This window comes from Rhinopithecus roxellana, chromosome 6 (genome assembly GCF_007565055.1).
Source record: "Rhinopithecus roxellana isolate Shanxi Qingling chromosome 6, ASM756505v1, whole genome shotgun sequence".
Taxonomy (NCBI): domain Eukaryota; kingdom Metazoa; phylum Chordata; class Mammalia; order Primates; family Cercopithecidae; genus Rhinopithecus; species Rhinopithecus roxellana.
The window spans coordinates 70,008,314-70,034,805 of record NC_044554.1 but is presented as its reverse complement, the minus strand read 5'-3'; the positions used below and the strand labels follow the sequence as shown (position 1 = coordinate 70,034,805).

Below are 26,492 nucleotides of genomic sequence, written 5' to 3'. Positions count from 1 at the left end.
TTCTATTCATAGTAGTGCCTATTTTCCTATTTGTTATTAAACACAGTTTAGTTCATTTTAATTAATAACTTTAATTTACAGAAAATTTGCCCTTATTTGACAGTCTGTGAACACAAATATCATTAATGAGGTGAATAGTGAGCTATAACATACTTTTATTAATAAGTGGCTCATGTTAGGTAGTCATATCAACAAGTAAGTCCTTCTCTTTTCTCACTCCCTTACATAAATCCAAACAGTGTCAGGAATTTGTTTTTATTTTGTAGAGACACAGACTATCCTCTGGCCTAAACAACCCAATAGAAGTCATGGAATAACCAAAGAGACCAAAGTAGTGGTTAAGTTAGGAATTCAGGTCAGAGTTCTTGATCTCACAGGCTCCACCCTCTCACAGAGCTAGAAGTTCTTATGAGAAGCAGATTGCTGATAGGGTCAATGATCCAATACAGTGATTCATCCAAAAGAACTCTGGCCAGAAACTTTCCAGTTGTGTGGTATCATACCAACACTTTACATAGACAAGTATCAAAGTCTTTCCCTAAGGTTTTTTTTTTTTTTTCTATAAGCCTTAGCTTTCACTTTTGGTGTTATTTACCATTATGGTCACATTCGGTTTACACTAATTAGTACTGTTATTCATAAACACTAGTATGTGTATATGTAACATCAGTTTCTGTAAAAGTCATTCATTCATTCAACAAATATTGAGGGCCTTAAATAAAAACTTGGTACTGTATTAGGTTATAGAGGTATAATGGTGAGCAGGAGGAATAAAAAGCATACTCCTGCCTTTACAGAGCTTACAGTCTAGTGGAATAGAGAGTCATTAAACAATCACACACACACACACAAACATGCATAAGATTGCAAGACAGCCTCCTTGACAGGCTTCAGCTATAACTGGCACCCCTTATTGACCATACCTGCATCAAGAAAGCAATTTTAGAATCATCTTCATAATCAGCTTCTGTAAAGTAGAGCTGTTGAAGTAAACATTTGTACTTCAAAAATGATTCTCGTTTTTGAGCCTCATTCTCAAGGCTAATGCAGTTACGACACCGGTATATGCGGCGTGAGGTGGATGATACAGAAAACTCTGTAGAAGGCAAATAAAGCTGGCAACTGTGGCAAAAGTAAATCTTTTTATAAAATTTCAATGGGTCTTGAGGGACCTAAATAGTAAAATAAAGAAAGAAAGAAATAAGCCAGGCCAGGCCAAATATGATCCCAACCAATAGAAGCATCAAGGGCTAACTTATCTTAGAATGAGATTAAAAAAAAAAAAAGTTGGCTAATTTCCAAAATTATATTTTCCCTTAACTTCTTATTCTATAGAAAATCTAAATTTCAAGCAGTATTTATTCATCCAGCCAAAATATTGAAAATCTGTTGTTCATCAATTCTTAGACATTTGTTGTAAAACTACTTAGAAAATTAATTGACTGAAAAAATAGTAGGAAGAGGCTTTTTATTGTTAAGAAAAGTTTAGATTTTTTTCAGTTCTACATTAGTTATTCCTATAGGCAATAGCTAGATTCACATATAAGTAAAAACCCACTAAACCAATTGTTCTTCTCGTTTAATTTATCTTCAAAATAAATTTGGATTAGTTCAAATGATTAATTTTCAAAGTTTGAAATTCTATGTCTAAAGCAATAGAGAGTAATTCTACCAATAAAATAATCAATCCAATCATTCACTATGGGCTAAAAATTCACTATTCACTATGGGCATGAATGAATGAGTGAATTGTGAACATCTCAACACAAACTGAATCAAGATGTATATAAGCCAGTCTTTCCTAATTTATGGTACATCAGTACCTCTGGCTTCCATGAAAGTAAAGATCAAGCAGCAACAGAGTTTGCATGTGATATATAAGACTTTCAAAAAATATTTTTATAAAGAAGGAAATAGACATCAATGTTGTATAAATTTTTTCTCTTACTCAATGTGGATTTAAAATATTTACCATTATAATCCCTTCCAATGTTTTACTTTGTTCTGAACATCTGTTACCTTTCTGCACCTTCCCTTCTACTCTGCCTTACTTTTCCTAAACGCTCCATCTTCCCGAAGGGTAATATTGTTTAAAAACTTCATTGTCCCTTGTCTTGTAATTTTGGGAGATAAGACAATATGTAAATTTAAAAGGTAGTCAATTCTTCGAGAGAAAAGAAGAGTGATCTGGGGTACGTGATCAAAGATCCAGAAGACAACTTATCTGGTTTATTTTCTTATTCTGAGATTTACACATTTTGTTTATCTTAAATGATTATTTTCTCTTCATGCCTCCTATGCATTAAATTAGCAAATATATCAGTCAACCTCATGAAAACACGTTAGCACACCCCTCCATTATAGATGGAGCATTTATTATAATGCCATGGAAAAATATTCTCTACCCATCTGAAATTGTGCAAGAAAAAAAAAACTCATTATGATTATGATGACAGAGGGCTCCATTTGCTGCAGAATTTAACTCTATGCATTCTCCAGAGTACACTGGGTACTTCATGCTGGCCTACTCCCAAAAAGTGGTTGTGGGGGTAGTGGTGTTCCTTCAAATTCTTCTCCCACTATGCAAACTAAAAATGTGCAAATGAGCCATTCCTTTTTAAAGCCAGTAACTTTTAAATCCAGCCAGTAGTTTAAGATATTAAAGAGTATATTCCCCCCAAAAGAGAAGTAGAGGATAATCCATAGGTATGTCCTAGATTCAAGAACAAACTTTAAACCCTGTATCTTAATTAATATATTTATCACATACTGCAGGCAGAAATGCAACATGGTGCAGTCAGTTTGGAAGAAAAAGGTTTAGTAGTCTCTTTTTAAAGTAAACATGCATTTACCATGTGATTCAACATGCCACTTTCTAGGAATTTACCCCAAAACAATCAATTTACCCAAAAACTCATATCTAGTACTTATAATGACTTTATTCATAAAAGACCAAAACTCTAAACAATCCAAATGTCCTACAACTGTGAATGGATTTTTAAAGACCTCTTGTATATCCAGATATTGGAATATTTTTCGACTATAAAAACAAACCACTGACACACTCAAAAACATGGGTGAATCTCAAATGCAACACGCTAAGTGAAAGAAGTCAGTCTCAAAAGACCACATATAGTATGATTCCATTTATATGACCTTCTGAAATAGATAAAACTATAAAAATAAAATACATATCAGTGTTTGCCAAGGATCGGGAAGTTAGGGAAAGGTCTGACTACAAAGTGGCAGCATGAGAGAATTCTGGGGGATGATAGGACCATTTCTTATTTTGACTGTGCTACTGGTTATATGACTCTATACATTTTTCCTTACCAAAAAGAGTACATGTTAACAAAGGTAAAATTTAAAAATAAATAAAATGAGATAACATCAGGTAAAGTTGTAGAAACTCTATCAATTGTATTACTCCAAATATAAACTGAATAAGTGTACAGAGAAAGAAGGTGGCTCAGACAAATGAAACACTGGTTTGAATAAGAAATAATATAATGGGAACTTTTTCTCTTGGGCTTTTGTTATATTTTAATATTCTTTTTGCAATACAATCAGGTTTTAAAAAATCAATTTGAAAAATATAAAAATTAAACAGTATTTATTCTTCTAGAAGTCTTGACTAAATATGAGATTTTGTTTTTTCAAAAAAACTAAAGATGTTTAGTCAGCTTTTTAAGTAAATTTTAACTGAATATAATCATTGAAATAAAACTATAATTCTCTGATAGCATTCTCCACTCCAAGAGTTTTACTAATAGTGTTTTAAATAGCTCTGCACAGTAAGAAGGCAATGAAAATTCCCACAGAAGCCTAACGACATTGGAGTTGGAGAAGATAGTGTAATTCAAATACATTACATTTGAAGTTCTCTCAGAAGATCCATATGGATCTGTTCAGTAATAACTATAACTATGTGATAAGTGTTTTAAGGAACACAGACAAGGTATAACATAGAATCTCAGAAAAAAACAATTTAACTCCCTGTGACGCTTCATGAAGGAGAAGAGATCAGAGTTGAGTCTTAGAAAATGAAGAGGAATTGGCGGGGTAAATAGTGAATAGCATTCCAGGGGAAACCAACAGTATGTACAAAGCCATGGAGGTGTGAAAAATCATAATATATTCAACATAATGCAATATTCAGTTGGAAAGTTGGTGAAGATATTAGGAAATAATTGAAAGTTGGAAATACACAGAAGTCAAGTGAGTAAGTGTAGTTTACCAACATACAAAATAATCATTCAAAGGAGATACCACCAATAAGATGGTATTCCACGTGGACTCCAAGGAAAGTGTTAAAGCAAAACTTGAATATACTTCAATTTACTATACCACATCTTAGGATTATGAAAAAGGAATATAGAGAAAGAAGTAGAATACCTTAAGGTATTTTGCAACTTCAGGATTAAACAGAGGTGTTTTGATATAATGAAAAAAGAGTGTCGCAATTCTTTTTCTGAGTCCTTCAAGGTTATGATGTTTGACTCCTCTCATCATAAGGTCAACCTCTCTGTCAATCAATTCTAGAATTTCCTGAGTTAGTTTACATTCATGTTCCTACACAAAACACAAAAATATATGGTATAAAATTTTACAAATCACTAAGTTCATTTTCAAATTGCCACCGAAATAAACCAAAATCTACATTCCAAAAGAAATGAAGCATTGCCAATAGGAGTATAAATTGGCAAAACTAATTTGGAAAAAAATCGGTATATCCAACACACTAGAGTTAAATATATGCATAATCTATGACCCAGGAATTCTACTCTTAGTGCTTTAAAGAAATGTGCATGTAGAGCTCTACTGTTCATATTAACTGAAAATTAGAAACAGCCAATTGTCCATATATAAATTGATTACATTAATAAATTATGGCTTATTTATACAATAAATTATCTAATATATGAAAATAAATGAACTATAGCTATAGTTCATTTTTTGTTGTATATATAGCTATATACAACAAAAACTTCAATCTTACAAATTAATTTTAAGCAAAATACTGAAGATACAAAATAAAAGATATAGTACAATTCTGTCAAATAAAATTCAAGAATAAGCAACACTAAATCATATTATTTAAATATTTATACAGAGGTGGTAAAACTATGAAGAAAAATCAAGAAAATGACTACCATGAAAGTCCGTATGATAAGTTACTTCTAGGAGATGACAGGAGGAATTGTAATTCGAAGGGAAAAGAGGACACCAGAAATGTTGGCAACATCCTGTTTAATATTTGTTAAACTGTACGTATATATTTTATTCACTTTTCTGCCTATTTATTATAGGTCACAATATTTTTTATAAAGTAATATAAATGAGTGTGGTTGGATGAAAAATTCACAAGTAATAAAGTGATTAATGTAGAAGTATTTATTAGGTCCTCCAATTGCCCAAGGGAAAACTGGAAGATACACAGCTCGAATGAAGGAGTCAGAAGATAAAGTCATTAATTGTAAAATAATGCTCTTCTGTACTTTGTACTACATGGTTGGTAAGGCTAATATGAGAGTCTGCATCAGTGGTCCTTTACCCTGGAGGCACTTTAGAAGGACCTCATGGAGATTTTTAAAAATTTTAATATTGTCCTCATACCTGAGGAGCTAATTTAACTGCTCTGAAGTGGGGCCTAGGTTTATACTCATTTATGCTCATATTCATTCATGCTGTCCCTCTTGCAGGCTCTCCAGGTGATTCTAATATGTACTGAGGTTTAAAATTCACTGGTCTGTATTAGTAACTACCATCAAAATAACACCTATTATTTATTGAGGCCCCCCTCTTTGTAAGGCACTATATTAAGTTTTTATGTTTATATATGTGTGTGTATATATATCTACATACATGTAGATACACACATACATATTCTCAAAGTAACTAATTTTACAAATGACAAAACTGATTTTCATAATATTAACTTATTTTAAGGTTGTGCAGCCATAAATGAAGAGTCAGAATTTGAGTTGTGCTTAAAGACTTTAACCCTCCATCAAAATATTTTCAAGTACATGTATACATGAATATTTCATACTAAACATAGTAAGATATGCATGATTTGCCCTTTATGAGTCCATCCTTTGGCCTTTATAATTACTGGTCCTAATTATGTCAGGATTTATATTGTATTCCCTACGCACTCTCTTTTTGCCAATCTGGTCTTTTCACTGCCCTCTGTAAGTATCATGTTTATTTCCTACCTCCGGACCTACTGCTTCTCCCTCCCTACCTATCTCTATCTTTCAAGGTTGGTCACTATGCAAACATCTTTGAAAAGGTAGTCCAGAAAAAAGGCAGTCAATGTCTCTGCTGGTAAGAAATGCAAGATATCTATGGAGATCTCCCAGGAAGAACCTTTTACCCAATTATTTAATGTGTTTTAAGAGTTTTGTGTGCCTTGGAGGACAGACACACAAACTCATTAACAGAAAGAGTGTTCTTTACAGTTAGGAGTAAAGAAACCTACACAGGATATCAAAATGTTATGCTTATGAAATTCTCAGGTTTGTAATCATGTAGCTCACTTAGATAGACCTAAATATGGCCGGCAGTTTTCAGTTGTTATATATAGTGAACCACTGATTTTCACTACAATATCTATGCCTGTATGTTCTGGCAATCTGGGCCATATTGATTACCAAAACAGACTGACCATGCAGTTATCTAATCCATTGCTTACGTATAAACTTTAGTTAATACAGATGATCACTCAGAAACAACCTATATTTCTGTGCTATACTGAACAAGCATCTGCCAAGTGTTTTATTAACTTGAGAACTCAAAAGCACAATTCAGAACCCAAATACTTTTTACCTGTATTGCCCACTTATTATTATAAGCTTACATTAAATATTGAGCTTACATTATGGTCAGGATAAATTAAATAAAATAATGTAAATTATTTAATTTGGGCTATAAAACGCAAGAGCTATACCAATGGTCCTAATAACAGTAGGGTTTCCCCCTTTAATTAGAAATATAGAAAACATATTCATTGTAATGAAAGTTCGAGTGTGTTGCCCAGATCAGCCCTACTTCAGCACTGAAGGAGACTCTCAGCGGCAAGTTGTAGCTGACAGCCCTCCACTGAGCCTCTCTCTGAGCATTCCCTGTGCTGAAGAGAGCCATCTTGCCTAAAGATAGACAGTTACCATCAGCTGAAAACAAACTGCCTCATCTAAGGTCATGTTTCTTCTCAGGGACATCCTGAATCAAATGACTAATTGCTGTGGCAGTCTAAAGACCCAGGATCCTGTGAGAGTCTGGGGTATGTGAAAACAAAAACTAAATGGAGTCTTGGCCCTACTGGGTTCAAAGGGCCACCCAGTATTCATTTCCCTAGTCCATGAATATATAACTGGAATAGAATACTTGATAGTTGGCACAGCCTCACTACCCTTGATTTCTTGACCTGTGGAGTAAGAGCTATCATGATGAGGAAAACCAAGTGGAAGCCCCTGAAACTGCCCTAGCCTGGGAACAGAGGAGGTGAAAGTAAAAATGGCCCCACTTACTACTTGGGAAATTTTTGCTTCCTGCCATAACTCTGGACTCTTTAAGTTTACAGGTCCTAATTTCTGGAGGAAAAATTCTTCTAATGTAACACATAGTGCAAGTTCTATTAAACTCCGAGCTACAACTAATGCCTAAACTCTGCAGGCCAAGAGACCTGTGGGCAAGGCAAGTGTTTCCTTAGTTATAGAGGTAACTGACTCTGATCTTCAAAAGCAATGGTGCAGTTATTATCCAATAGGGACAGAGAAGAATATGTTTGGCACCCAGGTAGTGGGCATTTCTTGGTATATCTTTTTCCTGATTTTGACAGTAAATGGAAGTCTGGTAGCCTCAGCCTGAGAAAAGCATAGTGACCTGTGGTTCAGACCTCTCAAGCTGCAAGTCACTCCAAAAAGTAGACCAACTGGACCAGTCAAGGTGCTAGTTCAGGGAAAAGGAAATCTAAAATAGATAGTAGAGGAAGGAAACAGTGAGTATCTCCTGTGGCCTTAAAGCCAATGACTACACTATGGGCTGCAGTTTTTCTTATTAACCTTGCTTTGGGGCCTATCTAAATCCGGAGGAGCTAATCCTAAAACCTACGTGAAGTGGATCTAGGCAACAGTATGTGTATTCTCCCCATCCTGGTAGACTGTTGGCTGACAACTCTCAAGTGAGGCTCTTTCTGAGAACTGCTCTCTAAAAGAGAAAGTTATCTCATCCAAAGTCATGCCCTTCTGGCGGCAGCCCATCCAATAAATGGTCAAAGTGGGAGTAAACTGTCCTGCCTCAATTCAGGACAACTCTGGATGGCCTTTCCAGTTTCAGAATTCCCCGTGACACTGGCTGAAGTCATTGTTGAGAATCCACCACAATTTAACTTCTCTATCCTGCCAATTCTGATTTCTCTACTGCCTCACAGGAATTATCCTGATAGCACTCTCCAACAAACTTCCTGAATATAAAACCCATCTCTGAGTTTGTTTCTTGTTTCTTGGGAAAATTTGATCTGTGACATCCACTAACCTTGTTTTAATTAAAAGTAGGATTAAGAACACAGAAAATCAATAACTGACGAGAAAAAAGATAAAAATACAATGGAGCTGCTTTAAAACTGCTAAAAACCAATTTTTCACTGAAAAATGTCAAAATATGTAAATAATTGCTGTTTATGTAATGATTAATCTCATGCTATACTGCATATATTTTCATTCATTGCATAAAGATATATTTACATTCATTATACTATATTTACATTTATTATGTATTATAACATATTTTGAGAACTTTTAGGTAAATATTAATGAATAAACCACATCCTTCCCAAATTATACCAAAACAATTCTTAATGTAAAACACTTTAGTATTTTATTAATTTTTTTTATTGATAGTGAACTCTACCCCCAAACTAAGAGAAAGTTAACATACCTTTACAGTGTGTTTAAGAGTTAAGAGCACATCCAGCCTCTCATCTTGAGAGATATTTTTCAGCATAATGCACTTATAGATATTTTGCAGCTCTCTGGCTCTGATGGTGAACTGCGTATCCATCTCAATTGTTTTGCCATTAGGGGTTCTCCATATCTTAGGAGCTGAACACTTAAAAATAATATTATGTTTATAACTATCAGTTAATTAGAAACTACAAATAACAATTTTGCTCCTTCTACTAAAAGTTTACCTTAATATCATGTGCTTTATAACTAAAGTATCGCTAAAGCTTAAGAGTTTGTAGATCAGGCAAAAATAAAGTATCGCTAAATTTAAGAGTTTGTAGATCAGGCAAAAATAAAATATTTTAGAAAAAAAACAAATATGAAAGAGAGTTATTCAGTGTGTAGAAGTCCATACACTTCTACAATATTCAGGATTTGCTACTAGTCTTTATGTTGAATTGTTTGAGAGATGTATGGAATTACTCCTTAACCCCCTGAGGACAATTATCTGCTTGGTTCAATTATATTGAGTGTATATAAATATGTCTTGATCCTGCCTTGCCAATTGAAGATAACTTTTGTGGAGTAATTATGACAATCCTCAATATATTTAGACCTAAAGATATACCAAAAAGGGACTCGGTGAGTTATGGTTTAATGTCCTATAAAAATACTTCTATAACAAGTTCAAAATTCTTCTCAAAACAGATGTCCATAGTGAAAGAGCTATATTGCTATCTTAGCAGTGCTGGGCTGTGGTTCCTGCCTCCCTGATGCTGGCTAAGATTCTCACTTCCTATTTCCAAATCTGGCTTGGTGCCTCCCAACCTAGCCCACCTCCTAAATGAAGGGCCAAAAATGAAGTTCAGTTGCCCTGAAGCTCATCTGAGGACTCCCAGGCTAAGAATTCAGAGATTAGAGCCAGGAGGTGAAATTAGTCCTCTATTGACTCAGGAAACACAGGATAATCTTTAATGATGGTACCTCTATGTTTGCCACTGCTTCTGTTCCCTCTGACAGGGACATTCAGAGGAGATGCATTCACCCAGAAATTTCACAGTGAAAACTTACTCTCTATTAGCTCCTCTACTTTAGGGTACAAAGCTGCTCAGTTTCTTTCCCTAATGATAATTTTTCAGAAACAAGACTATGTTGATCATGACAACTCTTCAAATGTTGGATGTTTTTGTAGGTTAACTGTAGTTGCTCTGGTGTCCTTGTAGCCCAATTTATGCTGTACTTGCAACCATTTAAATCTTAGATGTGATCTGACATAAGGTTTAAATGGAAGCTGTATGTATTGGAACAGATCATCAGGAATGTGGACTAACCAAATAGAGACATTATATAAAACTGTATTAAAATGACAGCATCAGGAGGAAATTTTAGTTGTAACATCAATTTACATCTAATTTTTTATATTCACATTAGCTAAATCACATTGAGAACTGCAAAGCTACCTGGTAAAAACAACTATATTTGATATATTCTCAAAGCAATGGCATCATATTCAGATCAAAGCCAAAATGAATGTTATTCAGAGGTAGGAATCTTCAGTTAGAAACTTTAGATTCTCAGCTCTAGTTTTAATCCAGTAAATGAGAAGTTGCAGCCCTATAATTAATTTCTATTGTTACAGCATAAATTTAATATTAAATAATGTATTATTATCAGACTGATATAATTAAGATTGATTAAAAGCTTATAAGGAAAATAGCTCAATAATAAAATATTTTATCATTCAGTTATTATCACTTAGAAATAAAATAATTTTTAAATGCATTTAGCCTTATTTTGGGTAGGCATCAGAGTGTTATTGAAGTTTGATGCTTATTTAAAGCTCTTTTAAAAAAGTTTTTAAAGGCTAGGTCTAAGTTTCATGTTGTAATATTCGAAAGTCTAACCAATATCTTAATCTTTGCATACAATTTTCCTCAGGTTTGCTCTACTAAATGCAATTCCTTTTCTTCCAGTAATTTGAACAACACCTTTTGATCTGCAGGGTGGTAAATTATTTCATTTGTAATAATTCAAATATAATGAACTTTCTATGAAACACCTACTTTACCTATCACATTGTATTTTTCAGTTGATAGACGGATTTAACTCTATCTTCCCCCCAGGTTTGTAGCCCTAACAAATATAGCATAATGTGGTCAGATCTTGGTTTCCAAATATATTCTTCATCTAAGTCCTTTCTACTTTTCAATTTGGCACTTAAACCCTACCTCTTCCGTAAAGATTGCTCTAACTTCTATGGTTTGAAACAATTATATCACTTGTACATGAAATCCTATTGTACTTGTAAAAACACACAAACAGAAATACACAGTGTCTCTATTTCAGTGACTAGAGGCAGTGAAATTTGGATCCAAATTGCTTTATAATTGTTTTATGTTTGCTAATTCCATTTCTCCCAAAAGAGTATGAGAAATAAATTTCTCAGCCGGGCACAGTGGCTCACACCTGTAATTTCAGCACTTTGGGAGGCCAAAGCGGGAGATCATTTGAGGTCAGGAGTTCAGGACCAGCCTGGCCAACATGGTGATAACCCATCTCTACTAAAAACACAAAATTTAGCAGAGTGTGGTGGCACTCACCTGTAATCCCAGCTACTTGTGAGGCTGAGGCAGGAGAATTGCTTCAACCCAAAAGGTGGAAGTTGGAGTGAGCCAAGATTGCGCCACTGCACTCCAGCCTGGGCAACAGTGCAAGACCCAGAAAGAATGAAGGAAAGGAAAGGGCAAGGGCAAGGGCAAAGGCAAAAGCAAGGGCAAGGGCAAGGGCAAAGGCAAAGGCAAGGAAAGGAAAGAAGAAAGGAAGGAAAGAAAGAAGGAAGGAAGGAAGGAGAGAGGGAGGGAGGGAGGAAAGAAATTTCTCATGTAGTTCTATATATCTCAGTGTCTACAGTACTCTTTCATTCATTCAACAAATATTTACTGTGTTTACTATACATTAATCAATGTATTAGGCACTGAGTAGATAAAATACTATCCTGGTTTCAAGAACTCTCAAATCGCATGGGAGGGAAGGATAAGAAAATAAGTAATTAGAAAAAAAGATGAATACGCTTGATGACTGTAGATAAATAGGTAACTGTGAGTTACTATGAAGCACTTAACTGGTAAAAAGAAAGTATCTAAGATGGAATCTGAAGAATAACTAGGAGTTAGCCAGATTAAGGGGAACTGAGTGATACAATCAAAGAATCCTAGATTTGAAGTTCAAGTTCCCTAGAGTTGGCACTGAAAAGATATTAAAAAATCTGTTCAGCAAAGCTGTTTTTATACTTAGATGTATTTCTGCCAACACAGATAACTTGATCTTCAAGCCTAGGCTTTTTTGATTTCAGGGTTTAAGGTGTTTTCTACTCTGACACAGGAAAAATGTCAACTTTGCTTATTTCTCTTCCCTATTTCCTTTTTTCTTTGAAAGCTTTGGCTGTGATAAGAGATATACAACAATCATGTGCTTAAATTGCTTCAGAAAATAGGAGCATAATAAATTCCATTTAGCTGCCAACAAATGAGACAGCACAGACCCTGGAAGAGGGAAACAGAAGAACAGCAGGAAGACACATTTCAGGGAAAGGAAGGTGGAGAAATAACAAGAACCTTGAGAGCAGCAGGCTTCCACAAAAAAGAAGAAATGACTGCACTAGGAGAGTAGATATTTTCTTCCTCCTAAATTGATTCTCAAGCCCCTAAGGACACAAATTAAGAATAGCCCTAACTCCCCACAGAAGCTGCTGTATAGTGATCAACTTTTCTTTTACACAGCACAGGGGTTTTGCTCAGCTATAGCAGCGCCTTTACTTCATGCAGTGTTCAGAAAGAGGCAGTGGCATTTTCCTGCCCCACTAACTGTTAGCTACCTGGGTATGGAGCAACAGCAATGAAAAGACACAGCTAATGTGGATTGCAGTTTTTTAAGCCTGTGATTGTGAATAGTGTACAAATCAACGGGCATCAAATAAATAAATGGCCTTGACTCAAGGAAAAATATCTTACAGAAATTCAAATGGTCTCTTTACACAGTTTGGGTAAATAACACTCAAAGATATATTAGAAACCAGCTGATGATTTTTGATTCAAACTTTTTAACCTGAATTTCTTCACCTCTGTCAAGCTCTCTGAGTTTTCTTGTTTTTTCGTTTTTTGCTTTTCTGACGGAGTCTCACTCTGTTGCCCAGGCTGGAGTGCAATGGTGCAATCTAGGCTCACTGCAGCTTCCACCTCCCAGGTTCAAGTGATTCTCCTGCCTCAGCCTCCCAAATAGCTAGGATTACAGGCACCCACCACAACACCTGGGTAATCTTTTTTTTTTTTTTTTTTTTTTTTTGTATTTTTAATAGAGACGTGGTTTCACCATGTTAGTTGGGCTGGTCTCAAACTCCTGACCTTGTGATCCACCTGCCTCGGCCTCCCAAAGTTCTCGGATTACAGGCGTGAGCCACCATGCCCAGCCAAGTTTTTAATATTTGATACCCTGTGGAAGTCAATGCTTGGTGGGTTAAAATTACTAATTATATAATGCTTTTAAAAATCTTTAGAGTTAGCCTTTTATTATGAATGAGGACTTAGTATACAGCCTATTATAATCTATTAGTTCAATGCTTTGACTGGACAAATTTAAGACTGTATCACTCATTATTCAGAGACATTCTATGTTCAGGACAAAAGAATTAAAAATAAAATATTGGTTCAATAAATCACACAGTATTTGGACTCAAAAAAGTGAAACTGGAACTAAAATATAAAATTGTATTCTCCAAAGTTATTTCCAAATTAAAGGAAAGTAAATGTTTCTCTGGATGTATCTGTATATTGTGGTGTTAAATGTAGATCTTCAAATTCACATATGGCACTGGTTGTTTGTTAATTTCGACATGCGAAAAAACTCTGACCTTGTCTACTGTCAGGGATTAATTATAAGCTATCTTTTCTTAAAAATTAAAAACTTCAGAATAATAAGTTACTTCATTCAAGTTTTATGAAATCTACACTGACTCCTCCTGAATATTAGAGATAATACTAGGCTTGGAGTGGGGGAGATTGACAAGCATAGAGAAAAACAGACATTTTATAAGTATTCACATCAGAAGAATAAAATTTATCTTGTCTTCTTAGTATAGCATCATATACAAAAGGGTGATTTAAATGATTCTGAATGAGAGTAGCAGTGAGTTTTTAATTTACTATAGCAGGCTAAAAGCAGGCCAGAAGTCACTGTTAGTCAATATTTTTAAACACTGGACTAATTAGGCTATGTGAACTGACTGGGAGTTGTCATCAAGTGTAACTGATCCATATTGTGGTGTGTTCTTCCTGTCCTAATACAAGTCTTTAGTCAAAACTGAAAGAAAATCCCATTGTATCAACTAAAATGTTAACTTCCTTCAAATTTAGCCTGGAGATTGATGAGATTAACTGGTTTATCAGCTGGGGTAACTGTGGGTTTAGAACTCCAATTCTAAACCACGTCACCTACAAAATGCCTTTGCCTTGATTTCTACGAATTCTTGTGGCTAACTTCATCCTTCCCTCAATTCTCTGCCTTTCACCTTTGTGTGTTACCCTGTATCCATCTAGACAGGGAGCCCAGCTTATTTATCTGGTTTGCTCTCCCTTTCCAAAAATAAAATTATGTTGCATTTAATATTTCCTTTATTTAGTCATATAACTAAAGAAGTCACAAAAAGTCACACTGTACACCCACTGCCTTCCAACTGCCTCCTCACTTTACCTTATCTATTTCCCTCTAGGACAATGCTTGAAAACCTCCAGTTTCCTGGAATAGAACAATTCTTCCTGGACTCAGGATCCTTCAGGGTCTCAAAGTCCACCCCAATAGCTTATCAAAGTATTTACAAAAAAACAAAAACAAAAAATAGATCTTCCTTCCTCCTAGGAATTCTGGTAAACAGAATTTTTAAATTTCTCCATTTCACTTTATTTTTTTCTTTTTGGTGAGGTTTACATGAAAACCTTCTTAGAGTGCCACACCTCATGAGAAAGGGTAGTGGTCATCAACTGACTCTGGAATCACTTTCCTATGTTGGGTCTTGATCCATTTATGGATACTCCATAATTTCAAAAAGCTTAGTTAAATGTTTATAGACAATGCTAGACATGGGGCCTGGGGTAGGGAATGTTCTGGGCATGAAGAAGAATAGACATTCGGTAAGTATATACAACAATAGAATTTTAAATAGTTTGCAGGAAATAAAAAACAGTATGATGGCACTAGTGGGAAAATTCTGCAGAAGGCTCAGCATCAAGTAAAGAAAGGTGACACCCATCTTCCTTGTCCACGGACACTCAGAGGCTTCCATCTCCTTCGAACATTCATGTTGCCCTGGGCCCATACTCTCTTCTCTGGTGAGGTTAACAATTATCCCAGTGATAAAGCAGGATGCAGATAAAGCAACTTGCTAAATAAATAAGTTTATTTCGAAAGATGACTCTGGAGAAGTATGAATATTATAGCTTTCCTAAAATAAATTCATCTTTCCTAGAATTAAGATATTTAAGCATTTTAAATGACAGTATCTACATTACATAATTTCTTGATGATAGTTGGAATACAAAATTATACAACCACTATTTGTGTCCCTTATTCTTCCTCCCTACCTTCTTCCACAAACATTTATTGACACTGTAGTAAGAACTGTGCTAAGATATGAGGATAAAGAGATAAATGACAACTCTTTCCTTTAAAGGTTCAAAATCTAGAAAGGATTCAGGCATGTAGATACAATAAAGACTGCACACTATGTATAAAGACAGAGATGAGACAGTCTCATGAGACCATATACTACAGGCTAAAGTAGGTAGACCAGTATTTGCTTTCTGAAAGAAGAGGCATCTGAGCTTGTTTTACAGGGTCAATAGCTAGCTACTAAGGAAGGAAGGAAAGGATATTCCATGTAAAGGCACCCAGTGCAAAAGGATCGAGAGTACCTGGTCTTTCTGGGGATATGCAAGTAATTGAGCATGGCTGAAGCAGTATGGGTACAGTATGCAGGGAGAAATGGCGGTGATGCAACAGTGAGATAAGTGAGGTTTGCAAACACAAAAATCTTTGTTCCCTAAGGGCAGTGAGGAAGGACAGGGTCAGAGTTGTGTTTAGTGAGGCCACGTTGGCAGTGATGTAGATAATGGAGGAGAGAACTGAGAAATGAAACTGGAGGCAGCAGCTCAATTTGGAAACATAAAGGAATCCAGATGAGAAGAAAATCCAGATTCAATTAAGTCAGGGTCAAGCTCCTGCACACAAGATAAGGCAAGACCTGTCTCATGACATTCTCCCAGGGGAGATAGGAAGGCCTATTTGATATATGCAGGCTCATCAGGACACCAGGGCAGAGCCTTTTCCCTACAGGCAATGGTAGTGGGTTTGGAAAGGAAGAAGTAAAGAATTAAAGAGGTATTAGGAATCCAACTTACAAGGGAATGTGAAGGACCTCTTCAAGGAGAACTACAAACCACTGCTCAATGAAATAAAAGAGGACACAAACAAATGGAAGAACATGCCATGCTCATGGATAGGAAGAATCAATATCGTGAAAATGGCCATACTACCCAAGGTAATTTACAGATTCAATGCCATCCCCATCAAGTTACCAATAACTTTCTTCACAGAATTGGAAAAAACTACTTTAAAGTTCATATGGAACCAAAAAATAGCCTGCACTACCAAGACAATCCTAAGCAAAGAGAACAAAGCTGGAAACATCATGCTACCTAACTTCAAATTATACTACAAGGCTACAGTAACCAAAACAGCATGCTACTGGTACCAAAACAGAGATATAGACCAATGGAACAGAACAGAGCCCTCCGAAATAACACCATACATCTAAAACCATCTGATCTTTGACAAACCTGACAAAAACAAGAAATGGGGAAAGGATTCCCTATTTAATGAGTGGTGCTGGGAAAACTGGCTAGCCATATGTAGAAAGCTGAATCTGAATCCCTTCCTTACACACTTTATAGAAAAATTAATTCAAGATGGATTAAAGACTTAAATGTTAGACCTAAAACCATAAAAACCCTAAAAGAAAACCTAGGCAATACCATTCAGGACATAGGCATGGGCAAGGACTTCATGACTAAAACACCAAAAGCAATGGCAATAAAAGTCAAAATAGGCAAATGGGATCCAATTAAACTAAAGAGCTTCTGTACAGCAAAAGAAACTACCATCAGAGTAAACAGGCAACCTACAGAATGGAAGAAAATTTTTGCAATGTACCTGTTTGACAAAGGGTTAATATCCAGAATCTACAAAGAACTTAAACAAATTTACAAGAAAAAAACCCCATCAAAAAGTGGGTGAAGGATGTGAACAGACACTTCTCAAAAGAAGACATTTATGCAGTCAACAGACACATGAAACAATGCTCATCATCACTGGTGATCAGAGAAATGCAAATCAAAACCACAATGAGATACCATCTCACACCAGTTAGAATGGCAATCATTAAAAAGTCAGGAAACAACAGATGCTGGAGAGGATGTGGAGAAATAGGAACACTTTTACACTGTTGGTGGGACTGTAAACAAGTTCAACCATCATGGAAGACAGTGTGGCGATTCCTCAAGGATCTAGAACTAGAAATACCATTTGACTTAGTGATCCCATTACTGGGTATATACCCAAAGGATTATAAATCATGCTACTATAAAGACACATGCACACGTATGTTTATTGTGGCACTCTTCACAACAGCAAAAACTTGGAACTAACCCATTATGTCCATCAATGATAGACTGGATTAAGAAAATGTGGCATATATACACCATGGAATGCTATGCAGCCATAAAAAAAGGATGAGTTCATGTCCTTTGCAGGGATGAAGCTGGAAACCATCATTCTGAGCAAACTATCAAAAGGACAGAAAACCAAACACTGCAAGTTCTCACTTACAGGTGGGAACTGAACAATGAGAACACTTGGACAGAGGGTGGGGAATATCACACACAGGGGCCTGCCATGAAGTGGGAAGCAGGGGGAGGGATAGCATTAGGAGAAATACCTAATGTAAATGATGAGTTAATGGGTGCAGCAAACCAACCTGGCACATGTATACCTAGGTAACAAACCTGCATGTTGTGCACATGTACCCTAGAACTTAAAGTATAATAAAAAAAAAAAAGGAACAATGTATGCTAAAGCAGAGTACTTAGTAAGTGCTCAAAATCACTATTAAATAATTGACCAAGGATTAAAAAAAGAATTAAGGAGGTATTAAACAATAGAATAAACAGGTTGGTGGCTAGATGGAGAAGTCAAAAATAATACCCAGGTTTCTGTCTGGAGCAACTGAGTAGATGATGAAATTTCATACAGATAGGTTATATGATGCAGAACAAGATCAGTTTACAGGCGAGGGGGCAAGGGATAGTAAGGTGATATGACTTAGGGTTCATCACGTCTCCTTGAAGTGTAATCTTGGGATATCCAAAGAGCAGTGACAGTAGGCCATTGGATATATGATATAGAAGCTCCTTAAAGAGATCTGGCATGGACCTATAGGGAGTTCTGGGATGCAGGCAGTAAAGGCATAGATAAACTGAGATCAAATAAAGAAGTGAATAAGATGAGAAGAGGGCATTTAGAATATCAAAACTATGATTTTTAAGAACAAATGTCCTCAAATAATAAGAACCATAGAAATAGAAGCACTACAGGCTAACATCTTAGAGAAATACACCCCTTTTCTTCTGTAGCTGAATTGGCTTTAAATTGTTTGGAAAGACCAGGTTTATAAAAGAAAATTGGTCACTATGGAAACAGGCTATTCAATATCAAACAGGTAGTTTGACCACAAAAGTGGTAATTACTTTAGTTTTTTCCTTAATTATATGTTTTTGTGGTTTTCAATAATCATATATTCTTTTTGTCAGAAATGAGAAGTCAGTTAATGATGTGAACCAAAGCAAAAATCCTAGTCTATAGCTATTTCTCCCATGTTGCTTACCATCAGAGCACCCCAGACCTAGATGTTTTGTGACTTTAATACTCTGCATTTTATCACGGTATACAACTTATCTAATTTATATAGCCAATCTAAATCTAAATGAACACAGTCACAAGAAATGTGTCTCCATCTTTTGCTTCATGGCCAATCTCCTTAATTAAGAATGTATGGATTTCATATTACCTATCAATTTTTACCCTAGGCTGCTATTAAAATCTAAAGCTATACCAGAAAAAAATATTTATCACATTTTAAGAAATATGTCATCAAAATCCCAAACAAAATTCATGTAAATTCTTGTAATCTAAGTCTTTTGTCTGGTACATTATTCTACATTTTTAAATTCAGAATACATTCATATTTAAACAGTAGTTACTTCACTAACCTTATCCAAAAAAGCCTGTATTGCTGCTTCCTGATTCGCCATATAAGCAGTGTATCTATGTCTCCCAATAGAAGCAATTATCTGAGTCTCTTTTTCCAGAAGTTCACACAGAGCAGCTTTCCTTTCAGCTCCAGTGAAAGATTGGTTAATACGTGTAAGTTCTTCTTGCCGCCAGACTAGAGGAATAACACAATAGACTCTTGAGTTTTTAAAGTCCCACTTTTTTATGATCACATCCTGACGAGGAGTATTTTATTTTTACATCAATTTAAACAAAAGTATACACGGATAGAATCATTTATATTATATACCTGATGTGCGAGAAAAAGTGACAAAATGGAAGCTGAGAGACTTAATAAAAGTAGAGTCAAACAAACAGAAGCCAAAGGGAAACAGTACAGATGATGTCAAATTATGTCTCCAAGTGAGCATTCATACTGCCTAGCATTGACAAAAATATGACTTGGACTTTGTGGCAGCCATGAGTGTGCACTGTTCACATCTCCCTTCAAGAGAGTACCTGTCACAAAGGGTAAAGGTAATTGACAGTTCCAACTACAGCATTTCAGATCTGCTGCCTTGTTGAAGCTGAGGTCACATTCTGCCTACAAAGTTGTCATCAATGACCAAGCACCATGTGGGAGTCAGAACCAGGCTGTATCTGCCCAACAATGGACTTTTCTGTGGTCAATCATACTAGAGCCAATTGTTGGGCTGGCTTAGCCTTCCTTAGAGCTAAGACTCTCCATACCCCATCTTCTTTCCTTCCCTCTCTCAATTGATGAGGTGTCAAATCTCATCTCAAACTGAAGATTTCCTTTTCCTTCCTCTGCTCCCTTTCCTCTTTATCTTTCACTTCCAATTACATCCTGGTGTCTGCTTCCCCAAGAACCCAAGTTGATATAGTTTTATGTAGAATTGTTGATATCAGTCATTTCCTTCATTCACTTAGGTGCCATTTTCCATTTATTTAAAAAACTCTAAATTATAGTCACAGACGTTATAAAGTAATTGCATTTACTGTTTACTCAAACTAATGCATTATGTTATCACAATATTTATGATATTTTAAAGCCCTGGTTACTATCAATAAAAAATGTGCTGCCCAAATTTAAATAAATCAAAATTTCTGAGCTCAGATGCATGTATTTTACCAAGTTTTCGTTTAATTTTTACACATACTAAATTTGCAGAAGAAAACTCTTTTGTATCCCACAATTCAAAAATGTCAACTTTATTTACATTAACAAAAGAATAGGGTTGAAAAGAACTTGAGAAATTAAATTGTTCAACCCCACATTTAAGAAAGGATTCTTCTCTGAACAGCTTGAACAGGTTTAATTGGCCCACCCTGGTTCTAATACTAGCTTGTGAGGCAACACTGCGTCAGGTTGTTTCTTGGGCCACATGGTACTCCTTTAGGTATGTGAAGGGAGCAATTACCCCTCATTTATGTTTTATCTTCTCTAGACATAAATATTTCTATTTCTTCAATTGTGCATCATTTGACTCATTTTCTGTCCATGTAAGTCAAGCTCCTCTGATTTATCATAGTACCTCTTAAAATATGGCATACCAAATTTCTGACAAGATAGAAGCTTCTACGCAAACTTCTACCTCCCCTCTCCTATGTCACTGCTAAAATGATAAAAGAAATATGAAAGACGGGAGAAATGAGAGAGACCTGAATCAGTACTAAAAATCTGAAAGGAATTTATCCCTATGTAAGAAACCCTGGGGAATTTCGAAAAGATATAGTGCAGATACTACCAAATAAATGAAAGACTGTCAAAAAAGCACATAATGTTGTTATCCAAACTTCTGCTTTCTCATTTCAGAAAGTGAACATCGTAGCAGAAGATGGGAAACCCCAACTTAAGCAACTCGGAACTAGAGAAAAGAGCAGCTTATCAAGCTATTTGACAGTTTACCATGCTTTAAGAAAGTCTTTGAGAAACTTTCAGAAGAATGCCTAACATTTCAAGTCACTGAAGAAGATAATAACAACTATGAGCTTATGCAAAAAAAAGAAAAAATATTTTAAATAGTACAGAAAACAAGAAAAAAAAGCATAATAGTTATGTTTAAAATATGAAATGATTATACAGATATTTTCCTGTTGAAAATGAGATAATTTTGCAAAATTCTAGGGACATGATGTTTTCAGAGGGGACACTTGAAAAAAACTGACACCAAAGGTGAAATTTAAAAGGTTAGCAGAGGGGGCATGCCCAAGATGGCCGAACACGAACAGCTCCAGCCTCCAGCTCCCAGTGTGAGCAACACAGAAGACAGGTGATTTCTGCATTTTCAACTGAGGTACCGGGTTCATCTCACCGGGGCGTCTCAGACAGTTGGCGCTGGTCCCTGGGTGCAGCCCGACCAGCGAGAGCTGAAGCAGGGCAAAGCATCGCCTTACCTGGAGAGCGCAAGGGCGAAGGGAATTCCTTTTCCTAGCCAAAGGAAAGTGAGACACACAACATCTGGAAAATCGGGTAACTCCCACCCTAATACTGTGCTTTACCAAGGGTCTTAGCAAACAGCACACCAGATTATATCCCACACCTGGCCTGGAGGGTCCCACGCCCACGGAGCCTCCCTCATTGCTAGCACAGCAGTCTGAGATCTAACTGCAAGGTGGCAACAAGGCTGGGGGAGGGGCGCCTGCCATGGCTGAGGCTTAAGCAGGTAAACCAAGCTGCTGGGAAGTTCAAATTTGGGGGAGCCCACCACAGCTCAAGGAGGCCTGCCTGCCTCTGTAGACTCCACCTCTGGGGACAGGGCATAGCTAAACAAAAAGCAGCAGAAACCTCAGAAGAGGTAAATGTCCCTGTCTGACAGCTTTGAAAAGACCAGTGGATCCCCCAGCACGGAGGTTGAGATCTGAGAACGGACAGACTGCCTGCTCAAGTGGGTCCCTGACCCCTGAGTGGCCTAACTGGGAGACATCCCCCACTAGGTGCAGACTAATACCTCACACCTCACACAGCTAGGTACACCCCTGAGACGAAGCTTCCAGAGCAAGAATCAGACAGCAACACTTGCTGTTCAGCAATATTCTATCTTCTGCAGCCTCTGCTGCTGATACCCAAGCAAACAGGGTCTGGAGTGGACCTCAAACAAACTCCAACACACCTGCAGCTGAGGGTCCTGACTGCTAGAAGGAAAACTAACAAACAGAAAGGACACCCACACCAAAACCCCATCAGTACGTCACCATCATCAAAGAGAAAAGGCAGATAAAACCACAAAGATGGGGAAAAAGCAGAGCAGAAAAGTTGGAAATTCAAAAAATCAGAGCGCATCTCCCCCTCTAAAGCAACGCAACTCATCGCCAGCAACGGAACAAGCTGGATGGAGAATGACTTTGACGAGTTGAGAGAAGAAGGCTTCAGTTGATCAAACTTCTCAGAGCTAAAGGAGGAACTATGTAACCAGTGCAAGGAAACTAAAAACCTTGAAAAAAGATTTGACAAATGGCTAACTAGAATAACCAATGTAGAGAAGTCCTTAAAAGAACTGATAGAGATGAAAACCATAACACGAGAACTACGTGACAAATGCACACGCTTCAGTAACCAACTCGATCAACTGGAAGAAAGAGTATCAGCGATTGAAGATCAAATGAATGAAATGAAGCAAGAAGAGAAGTGCAGAGAAAAAAGAATAAAAAGAAATGAACAAAGCATCCAAGAAATATTGGATTATGTGAAAAGACCAAATCTACGTCTGATTGGTGTGCCTGAAAGTGAGGGGGAAAATGGAACCAAGTTGGAAAACACTCTACAGGATATCATCCAGGAGAACTTCCCCAATCTAGGAAGGCAGGCCAACATTCAAATTCAGGAAATACAGAGAACGCCACAAAGATACTCCTCCAGAAGAGCAACTCCAAGACACACAATGGTCAGATTCACCAAAGTTGAAATGAAGGAAAAAATGTTAAGGGCAGCCAGAGAGAAAGGTTGGGTTACACACAAAGAAAAGCCCACGAGACGAACAGCAGATCTCTCAGCAGAAACTCTCCAAGCCAGAAGAGAGTGGGGGCCAATATTCAACATTCTTAAAGAAAAGAATTTTCAACCCAGAATTTCATATCCAGCCAAACTAAGTTTCACAAGTGAAGGAGAAATAAAACCCTTTACAGACAAGCAAATGCTTAGAGATTTTGTCACCACCAGGCCTGCCCTACAAGAGATCCTGAAGGAAGCCAAAAACATGGAAAGGAACAACAGGTACCAGCCATTGCAAAAACATGCCAAAATGTAAAGATCATTGATGCTAGGAAGAAACTGCATCAACTAACAAGCAAAATAACCAGCTAATATCATAATGACAGTATCAAGTTCACACATAACAATATAAACCTTAAATGTAAATGGACTAAATGGTTCAATTAAAAGACACAGACTGGCAAATTGGATAAAGAGTCAAGACCCATCAGTTTGCTGTATTCAGGAGACCCATCTCACATGAAGAGACACATATAGGCTCAAAATAAAGGGATGGAGGAAGATCTACCAGGCAAATGGAAAACAAAAAAAAGCAGAGGTTGCAATCCTAGTCTCTGATAAAACAGACTTTAAACCATCAAAGATCAAACGAGACAAAGAAGGCCATTACATAATGGTAAAGGGATCAATTCAACAGGAAGAGCTAACTATCCTAAATATATATATGCACCCAATACAGGAGCATCCAGATTCATAAAGCAAGTCCTTAGAGACTTACAAAGAGACTTAGACTCCCATACAATAACAATGGGAGACTTTAACACCCCACTGTCAACATTAGAGAGATCAATGAGACAGAAAGTGAACAAGGATATCCAGGAATTGAACTCAACTCTGCACCAAGTGAATCTAATAGACATCTACAGAACTCTCCACCCCAAATCAACAGAATATACATTCTTCTCAGCACCACATCGCACTTATTCCAAAATTGACCACATAGTTAGAAGTAAAGCACTCCTCAGCAAATGTAAAAGAACAGAAATTATAACAAACTGTCTCTCAGACCACAGTGCAGTCAAACTAGAACTCAGGACTAAGAAACTCAATCAAAACCGCTCAACTACATGGAAACTGAACAACCTGCTCCTGAATGACTACTGGGTACATAACGATATGAAGGCAGAAATAAAGATGTTCTTTGAAACCAGTGAGAACAAAGATACAACATACCAAAATCTCTGGGACACATTTAAAGCAGTGTGTAGAGGGAAATTTATAGCACTAAATGCCCACAAGAGAAAGTAGGAAAGATCTAAAACTGACACCCTAACATCACAATTAAAAGAACTAGAGAAGCAAGAGCAAACACATTCAAAAGCTAGCAGAAAGCAAGAAATAACTAAGATCAAAGCGGAACTGAAGGAAATAGAGACACAAAAAACCCTCCAAAAAATCAGTGAATCCAGGGGCTGGTTTTTGAAAAGATCAACAAAATTGATAGACCACTAGCAAGACTAATAAAGAAGAAAAGAGAGAAGAATCAAATAGATGCAATAAAAAATGATAAAGGAGATATCACCATCGACCCCACAGATATATAAACTACCATCAGAGAATACTATAAACACCTGTATGCAAACAAACTAGAAAACCTAGGAGAAATGGATAATTTCCTGGACACTTACACTCTCCCAGGACTAAACCAGGAAGAAGTTGAATCCCTGAATAGACCAACAGCAGGCTCTGAAATTGAGGCCATAATTAATAGCCTACCAACCAAAAATAGTCCAGGACCAGACGGATTCGCAGCTGAATTCTACCAGAGGTACAAGGAGAAGTTGGTACCATTCCTTCTGAAACTATTCCAATCAATAGAAAAAGAGGGAATCCTCCCTAACTCATTTTATGAGGCCAACATCATCCTGATACCAAAGCCTGGCAGAGACACAATGAAAAAAGAGAATTTTAGACCAATATCACTGATGAACATCGATGCAAAAATTCTCAATAAAATACTGGCAAATCGAATCCAGCAGCACATCAAAAAGCTTATCCACCATGATCAAGTGGGCTTCATCCCTGGGATGCAAGGCTGGTTCAACATATGCAAATCAATAAATGTAATCCAGCATATAAACAGAACTAAAGACAAAAACCACGTGATCATCTCAATAGATGCAGAAAAGGCCTTTGACAAAATTCAACAGCCCTTCATGCTAAAAACGCTCAATAAATTCGGTATTGATGGAAAGTATCTCAAAATAATAAGAGCTATTTATGACAAATCCACAGTCAATATTATACTGAATGGGCAAAAACTGGAAAAATTCCCTTTGAAAACTGGCACAAGACAGGGATGCCCTCTCTCACCACTCCTATTCAACATAGTGGTGGAAGTTCTGGCTAGGGCAATCAGGCAAGAGAAAGAAATCAAGGGTATTCAGTTAGGAAAAGAAGAAGTCAAATTGTCCCTGTTTGCAGATGACAGGATTGTATATTTAGAAAACCCCATCATCTCAGCCCAAAATCTCCTTAAGCTGATAAGCAACTTCAGCAAAGTCTCAGCATACAAAATCAATGTGCAAAAATCACAAGCATTCTTATATACCAGTAACAGACAAACAGAGAGCCAAATCATGCATGAACTCCCATTCACTATAGCTTCAAAGAGAATAAAATACCTAGGAATCCAACTTACAAGGGATGTAAAGGACCTCTTCAAGGAGAACTACAAACCACTGCTCACTGAAATAAAAGAGGACACAAACAAATGGAAGAACATACCATGCTCATGGATAGGAAGAATCAATATTGTGAAAATGGCCATACTGCCCAAGGTAATTTAGAGATCCAATGCCATCCCCATTAAGCTACCAATGACTTTCTTCACAGTATTGGAAAAAACTGCTTTAAAGTTCATATGGAACCAAAAAAGACCCCGCATTGCCAAGACAATCCTAAGCCAAAAGAACAAAGCTGGAGGCATCACACTACCTGACTTCAAACTATACTACAAGGCTACAGTAACCAAAACAGCACGGTACTGGTACCAAAACAGAGATATAGGCCAATGGAACAGAACAGAGCACTCAGAAATAATAACACATCTACAGCCATCTGATCTTTGACAAACCTGACAAAAACAAGAAATGGGGAAAGGATTCCCTATTTAATAAATGGTGCTGGGAAAATTGGCTAGCCGTAAGTAGAAAGCT

At 36.7% G+C, this 26,492-nt stretch overlaps 1 protein-coding gene across 1 annotated transcript in view; it reads right to left on the bottom strand.

Annotated features, from left to right (window-relative positions):
• Window positions 1-26,492, bottom strand: part of IQUB (IQ motif and ubiquitin domain containing) — an 81,768-nt gene that overhangs the window by 7,786 nt on the left and 47,490 nt on the right. The window contains exons 8-11 of the mRNA XM_010367980.2: window positions 19,322-19,497; window positions 8,941-9,111; window positions 4,396-4,572; window positions 924-1,172 (exon numbers count right to left, since the gene is read on the bottom strand). Coding sequence (XP_010366282.1) covers window positions 924-1,172; window positions 4,396-4,572; window positions 8,941-9,111; window positions 19,322-19,497 — 773 coding nt within the window. The remainder of the gene's footprint in view (window positions 1-923; window positions 1,173-4,395; window positions 4,573-8,940; window positions 9,112-19,321; window positions 19,498-26,492) is intronic.